Source organism: Doryrhamphus excisus, chromosome 10 (assembly GCF_030265055.1).
Source record: "Doryrhamphus excisus isolate RoL2022-K1 chromosome 10, RoL_Dexc_1.0, whole genome shotgun sequence".
NCBI classification, from domain to species: Eukaryota; Metazoa; Chordata; class Actinopteri; order Syngnathiformes; family Syngnathidae; genus Doryrhamphus; species Doryrhamphus excisus.
Window position 1 is genome coordinate 17520723 of NC_080475.1, and position 8020 is coordinate 17528742.

At 50.4% G+C, this 8020-nt stretch overlaps 1 protein-coding gene across 5 annotated transcripts in view; it reads right to left on the reverse strand.

The window, feature by feature from the left end:
• Positions 1–7474, reverse strand: part of plekhn1 (pleckstrin homology domain containing, family N member 1) — a 29878-nt gene extending 22404 nt beyond the window's left edge. For 2 of the 5 annotated variants that reach the window (XR_009131740.1, XM_058083222.1), the window contains exons 1-3: positions 7130–7473; positions 5772–5862; positions 5530–5691 (exon numbers count right to left, since the gene is read on the reverse strand). Coding sequence is in view for 3 of the 5 variants with exons in the window: in XM_058083222.1 (XP_057939205.1) it covers positions 5530–5691; positions 5772–5862; positions 7130–7203 (327 nt within the window). In the remaining 2 variants the exon portion in view is untranslated. Of the gene's footprint in view, positions 1–5529; positions 5692–5771; positions 5863–7129 lie in introns of all 5 variants that reach the window. The other 3 variants (XR_009131741.1, XM_058083221.1, XM_058083219.1) reach the window with 3 other exon arrangements.
• Positions 7475–8020: the final 546 nt, after the last annotated feature.

An 8020-nucleotide genomic window follows, 5' to 3' on the forward strand; every position in this document is an offset into this window, starting at 1 on the left:
TCGTCGCAGCGCCACCTATTGGCGACAGGCTAAAGGCGTGTCATCTACATGAGGCCTTTTCTGGCAGGAGATTCATCAGATGAACACCGAGGTCACAAGGTCACTGCCTGACAGCCTGGTGAAGCCTGTTGATGGACCATGATGCAGGAAAAGCGCACGTGGTGGGCGTGGCCTGGCGGCGAATGCTCAGGCCTCGCCGTTTACATAGAAAGGGTCATCATTCGCCCGCAGAAGGTCGCATGTGCTTGAAAACTCATAAGGGGGGGCAGATTCCAAGCCTGAGGGCCCTGGTGGGGCCCCCATTTGAAACCAAGCCAAATTGACTCACTAGCGCCACCTACAAGTTTTAAAATAATTATCCCTCGCCTCCCGTTGCACGTATGGGCATGATTTTCGGAGGAGACATCACTCGTGACAGGACGCACAAAAAAGTCTCAAGAACCCATGTTCGAAAACCAACAGGAAGTCGGCCATTTTAGGTGGCGGCGGCCATTTGGGGGAGGATGTAGGGGTCGTATCTCGACGAACTCCTCCTAGGGGGTTTGACCGAATGAGTCCGTTGTAGCATCAACGGACACTAGACGGATGGCCCACATTAAATTGCGAAGGATTTTGGGCTGCTACTTAGGATGTGGGCGTGGCACGCCACCAAACTTTCACTTTAACCTTAACTTTTACCTTATCTGGCCCAGCCTGGTGTCTGGCCTTGCCTTGAAGCAATGTACATCAAAGTCAATACACAGTTTGACTGACAGACTGATGATGTCAGTCGATGGACTATGATGTGTGTAAAGCACATGTGGTGGGCGTGGCCACGGCGAATGGTCAGCCTTCGCCATTGACCATCGAAGGCTCATAATTTGCCCGCAGAAGGTCACAGGCTGCTGAAATCTTACACGTAAGGTCAGAATCCAGGCCTGAGCGCCCTGGTGGTGCTCCCATTTGACACCAATCTAAATTGACACACTAGCGCCACCTAGAAGTTTCAATTCATTATCCCTCACCACCCGTTGCACGTATCACTATGATTTTCGGTGGAGACGTCTATCATGACAGGACGCACCTAACGCTCCAGAACCCATGTTCAAAACACAGCGCCACCAACTGGTGGAAATGTATATCTGCTGTAACTTCCTCACGCATGGTCGGATCGTCTCCTAATTTTTTGGGTGGGTTCCGTCACCCTCCAGTCTGTGACTGTGTGTGTATATGGACTCTATAGCGCCACCAACTGGTGGAAATGTATATCTGCCATAACTTCCTGATTCATGGTCAGATTGTCTTGAAATTTTTTTTGGTGTGTTGGGTCAATCTCTGGTCTGTTATACTGTGTGTACATAGACTGTATAGCACCACCTATTGGTGGCAATGTATATCAGCTGTAACTTCCTTCCACATGGTCGGATCTGCCCCAAATTTTTTCTGGTGGTTTGGGGTACCCTCCAGTCTATGACTGGGTGTGTACATAGACTCTATAGCACCACCAACTGGTGGAAATTTATATCTGCCGTAACTTTCTCCCACATGGTCGGATCTGCCCGAATTTTTTTCTGGTGGTTCGGGGTACCCTCTGGTCTATGACAGTGTGTGTACATACGCTATAGTGCCTCCAACTGGTGGATATGTATATCAGCTGTAACTTCCTTCCACATGGTCGGATCGGTCCCAAATTTTTTCTGGTGGTTCGGGGTACCCTCTGGTCTATGACTGTGTGTATACATAGACTCTATAGCGCCACCAACTGGTGGAAATGTATATAGCCGTAACTTCCTTCCACATGGTCGGATCGTCTCTAAAATTTTTTTGGTCGGTCGGGTCACCCTCCACTCTTTGAATCTGCGTGTCCATAGACTCTATAGCGCCACCAACTGGTGGAAATGTATATCTGCCGTAACTTCCTCCCACATGGTCGGATCTGCCCGAATTTTTTTCTGGTAGTTCGGGTTACCCTTTGGTCTATGACAGTGTGTGTACATACGCTATAGCGCCACCAACTGGTGGAAATGTATATCAGCCGTAACTTCCTTCTGCACGGTCGGATCGGCACCTAATTTTTTCTGGTGGTTCGGGGTACCCTCCGGTCCGTTACCGTGTGGGCGCATAGACTGTATAGCGCCACCCACAGGCGGAAACGTATATCCGCCGCAAGTACCTACCGCACGGTCCGATCGTCGCAAATTTTTTTATGGCGGTTCGGGGCGCCGGACGGGACGTGACCGCGCACCAGCCTCGCCGCCGGCGTCGCCCCCTCCGGGTGGAAAATTGCAAGTGCCGTAACTCCCTTACCGCTTATCCCATCGTTGTGGTTTTTCGTACGGTGCGTCCGCGCGCCCGTCCGAACACGCGTGCGCCCTCGACCCGCGTGTACCCCCGACCCGCGCGTACCCCCGACCGCGTCGGGGTGCTCGAGCCCGCTCATCACTGCTTGCAGTTTTAATTATTATTATTCTGCCGATTCGACGGCCATTTTGAGGGCCTGAACATGCCCGAAAACTCACCAAATTTTGCAAGCGCGTCAGGTCTGCCGAAAATTGCGATCTGGTGGGGGTCCCGAAAACAATGTTCCAAAATTGACTCTCTAGCGCCACCTTTTATTTTTGAAAAAATTGGCCCCCGACACCAGTTTCACCTATCGTCACGAAACTTTGTGGAGACGTCTATCGTGACAGGACGGACCAAAAAGTCTCAAGAACCCATATTGGAAAACGAACAGGAAGTCGGCCATTTTGGATGGCGCCGGCCTTTTTCGGGCCAGAAGTTGGGGTCGTATCTCGACGAACTCCTCCTAGGGGGTTTGACCGAATGAGTCCGTTGTTGCATCAACGGACACTAGACGGCTGGCCGACGTTAAATTGCGAAGGATTTTGGGATATTCCATACGATGTGGGCGTGGCACGCCCCCAAATTTTGCCCTTTTTCATCTGCCCGGGCCTTGCACGCTGAGCGTAACTGTAGACGTGAATAACTTGCCTCCACATGGTCAGATCTTCATCATACTTGGTACATGTGATCATGGCCCCGCCCCGAAGGTCCCCGTAGGTCACTTCCTGATTTCGTCGCAGCGCCACCTATTGGCGACAGGCTAAAGGCGTGTGATCTACATGAGGCCTTTTCTGGCAGGAGATTCATCAGATGAACACCGAGGTCACAAGGTCACTGCCTGACAGCCTGGTGAAGCCTGTTGATGGACCATGATGCAGGAAAAGCGCACGTGGTGGGCGTGGCCTGGCGGCGAATGCTCAGGCCTCGCCGTTTACAAAGAAAGGGTCATCATTCGCCCGCAGAAGGTCGCATGTGCTTGAAAACTCATAAGGGGGGGCAGATTCCAGGCCTGAGGGCCCTGGTGGGGCCCCCATTTGAAACCAAGCCAAATTGACTCACTAGCGCCACCTACAAGTTTTAAAATAATTATCCCTCGCCTCCTGTTGCACGTATGGGCATGATTTTCGGAGGAGACATCACTCGTGACAGGACGCACAAAAAAGTCTCAAGAACCCATGTTCTAAAACCAACAGGAAGTCGGCCATTTTAGGTGGCGGCGGCCATTTGGGGGAGGATGTAGGGGTCGTATCTCGACAAACTCCTCCTAGGGGGTTTGACCGAATGAGTCCGTTGTAGCATCAACGGACACTAGACGGATGGCCCACGTTAAATTGCGAAGGATTTTGGGCTGCTACTTAGGATGTGGGCGTGGCACGCCACCAAACTTTTACTTTAACCTTAACTTTTACCTTATCTGGCCCTGCCTGGTGTCTGGCCTTGCCTTGAAGCAATGTACATCAAAGTCAATACACAGTTTGACTGACAGACTGATGATGTCAGTTGATGGACTGTGATGTGTGTAAAGCACATGTGGTGGGCGTGGCCACGGCGAATGGTCAGCCTTCGCCATTTACCATCGAAGGCTCATATTTCGCCCGCAGAAGGTCACAGGCTGCTGAAATCTTACACGTAAGGTCAGAATCCAGGCCTGAGCGCCCTGGTGGTGCTCCCATGTGACACCAATCTAAATTGACACACTAGCGCCACCTAGAAGTTTCAAATCATTATCCCTCGCCACCCGTTGCACGTATCACTATGATTTTCGGTGGAGAAGTCTATCATGACAGGACGCACCTAACGCTCCAGAACCCATGTTCAAAACACAGCGCCACCAACTGGTGGAAATGTATATCTGCTGTAACTTCCTCACGCATGGTCGGATCTGCCCGAATTTTTTTCTGGTGGTTCGGGGTACCCTCTGGTCTATGACAGTGTGTGTACATACGCTATAGCGCCTCCAACTGGAGGATATGTATATCAGCTGTAACTTCCTTCCACATGGTCGGATCGGTCCCAAATTTTTTCTGGTGGTTCGGGGTACCCTCTGGTCTATGACTGTGTGTATACATAGACTCTATAGCGCCACCAACTGGTGGAAATGTATATAGCCGTAACTTCCTTCCACATGGTCGGATCGTCTCTAAATATTTTTTGGTCGGTCGGGTCACCCTCCACTCTTTGAATCTGCGTGTCCATAGTCTCTATAGCGCCACCAACTGGTGGAAATGTATATCTGCCGTAACTTCCTCCCACATGGTCGGATCTGCCCGAATTTTTTTCTGGTGGTTCGGGTTACCCTTTGGTCTATGACAGTGTGTGTACATACGCTATAGCGCCACCAACTGGTGGAAATGTATATCAGCCGTAACTTCCTTCTGCACAGTCGGATCGGCACCTAATTTTTTCTGGTGGTTCGGGGTACCCTCCGGTCCGTTACCGTGTGGGCGCATAGACTGTATAGCGCCACCCACAGGCGGAAACGTATATCCGCCGCAAGTACCTACCGCATGGTCCGATCGTCGCAAATTTTTTTATGGCGGTTCGGGGCGCCGGACGGGACGTGACCGCGCACCAGCCTCGCCGCCGGCGTCGCCCCCTCCGGGCGGAAAATTGCAAGTGCCGTAACTCCCTTACCGCTTATCCCATCGCCGCGGTTTTTCGTACGGCGCGTCCGCGCGACCGTCCGGACACGCGCGCGCCCCCGACCCGCGCGTGCCCCCGACCCGCGCGTACCCCCGACCGCGTCGGGGTGCTCGAGCCCGCTCATCACTGCTTGCAGTTTTAATCTTACGTTTGTTCTTCTCTCCCAAAAGGCCACCCTTCCATCCATCTTTTGTACGTCACATCTCTGACAAGTGACAGTTTCCAGCGTGGCTCCTCAATGAGGAGCCCCCTTCCTCTGTGTCTGTTATTCCCCCAGAGGTGTTTCACAATTACATCTCTGCAAATGTTCAACCACAGGCTGTGGGCCACATTGAGAAGGACTGATGGGATTATTCACAGCTCCCACAAAGTCACTTTCTGGTGTTTTTCATGTGTACGGTACATGTTCCTGGAAGGCTGCATCTGCTTTTGTTGTCTGTCGCATCTTCAGGGAGATGTGTCATTGCAGTCTTTCCCAGCCTCATGAAGCACTTAGTAAGTCAGATGATGTATCACTGCAAGGTTTGCCTAATATTAATTAATATTAAAAAGATTTCTGCTCACCTTGCAGTGCAGGAAGCGGAATCGAACTTTGGAGCTATGAATCAGCCGTCCATAGTTTTTCACGTTGATACTGCTCTTCTTCCAGCCGCTGGCCGGGTCATATGGGAACGGAGGGTCCCATTTGATGTTCTCGATGGTCTCTAGGTCTTTGGGGGACATTGCCTGCAAAGTCGGCGTTATTGTCAAAACATCGTAAGATCAAAAGCGGCTGTTTGCGATGCTAATAGTTGACTTCTTCTCACCTTCCTGGGTGTGACAGTGCAGAGGACGTTGATGATGCTGTTGGACTTCTCCTGACCCTCTTGGGGGTTCTTCTTGCGGAACAGGCGACTGCTGCTCAAGACATAGAAAATCTTGTTGTGAGATGTTTCTCCAATGCTTATCATCAAAACTCCTGTGTGGATTTTGACGGAACATTTCCTGTTTATGGGCGTTCACTGAAGATCCAGCTAGGATCCGATGCGTTAGCGACACGCTATGTTACTGTTTGAAACTCCAACTGACGCACGGACAATGAGACAAATAGACAATGTCAATCAGGCATTCCATCAATGCCAGACGTTGAAATAATTAGAACAATAATTGAACAATCGGCTGCTGTGTTGCTGATATGCATAAAGTCCGCACTGAATGGTGGTCTTTGTTTTGCATTTAGTGTGACGTCTTCATGAGGAAACACCCTCATTGCACTGATAAGCAGCCGAGCCATGCTTCTACATCTCACTTGGAGTTGGCCCGCTTATCTGCACACAGTAGTGTGTGTGTGTGTGTGTGTGCGTGTGTGTGTGTAACAAGGTGAGCCTTTGTCTGCATTGTGGGAATCAACTTCAGTCTAATCAGGAAGTCCATGACCGTCCAGACCAATCATTTAAAGCCACAGAAGCCTTTTCTCTCCACTTTGGTTGCGTTTCAACACAGAGAAAAGGTATGAAAGGTATGATCATGATTCAGCCTGCTGGAATCTGTGGTTGGACCATAAACAAAGAACGTGAACCATATACCACTGTTCCAATATCGGCATTGTTGTGGCATTTCACCGCTAAAGACAAGAGCACATATTTCAGCCATCGGTCCACGAGGAAGGTGTGGAGATGCGCTGTTGGGGGGCTGTGGTTGGCTCCTTTTTCCTGTTTCTATTTAAGAACCACATGAGGAGCTGCTCATCCAGCTGGCCAGAAGACTGGATGCTAACGGGAGTCAGATGTGGGGGCTAAGACATTAGTGGCATGTCCGGACATATAATCCAATGTAGGAGAAACATGAATGTCGCTGGGATAAAGTCAAATAAATCCCATAGTTTGACTGAATAAGCCAAGTGGCCTCGTGTCAGCCGGAACAATAAGTGGGTCGGTTCCTGACTTATTTTCTTTTTGTACCAGGTCACCGGAATCACTGACGTCTGGCAGATCACCTTCACACAGATTGAGGGAAGCAAATGGTAACCGGATCACTGACTCCCAAAGCCAGACAGGCACAAGTCAAGGTCTTACCCCGTTACTAAGTTACCATGTGATCCTGAAAACCCTGACAAACACCAGTAATTCTCCACAGGTTCTCTAAATTCAGCTGAAGGAGTTAGATGTCAGCTGATTGATCTTACCTGTTTCTACGGATGAAACTTTTGCTGGAGAAGGTGAGGTTGTGTTGGGGGACACATGACATGCTGCTCCCCATGATGCCACTCCGTGTGCTGTCCTTGTGTGTGTGGAATAGTACACTGCAGTAGTCCTGAGGGGTAGCGTAGTGCACGTCCTGCTCAAGTAGACTGAGGGAGCGGCATGCAGGACGAGGGCTGTTCAGTCTCCGTAAAGGGGGCGGTGTTTGTGGCTGTCTGACTGTGTGTGACTGTGTGTGAATAATCAGCTGGGCTGGTATCTCCTGTGACCCGCCTCCATCTGTTCAACCAGCACCGGCTGCTACAAAGGACAAGTGGGGTCGGGGAATGGAAGCTGCCTTTTCCAAACGGGGGCCATTAGAGTCCAACAGTGGCCACGACAAACACGCTGGATAGTGCAATCATGTCAATCACGTGTTGACACGCCCAGACATGAACATTGCCCACAGCTGTCAGAAATCTATTCATCAGTGGTCACATGATCGTCATTTGGGGAAGTTGGATGTGACCAAAATTCCACGATACATGAACGGCAGAATCTAATGTAGAACGGCCAAATAGAGCAAAGGCCGGAAGACAGGCGGTCCTCAGTGAGTGTGTGATGTGAGTAAGGTAAGGATGTTAAACAAGACGTGTGTATTCAATACCGGCTTTCATTTTCATATCCTGGGGGTGGGGGGGTGTATGCAAACAGCAACTAGTTTGCATGGAAGAGTTCCATCGACACCCCACCTCTAGCCTGAAGACAACTGGGATAGGCAGCAGGCCCGCGACCCTCGTGAGTATAAGCGGTAGAAAATGAATGAATGAATGAATGAATGAGTTCCGTCAACATCAATAAAAATTAAAACTGCAAACTATTGACGCATAGATTGA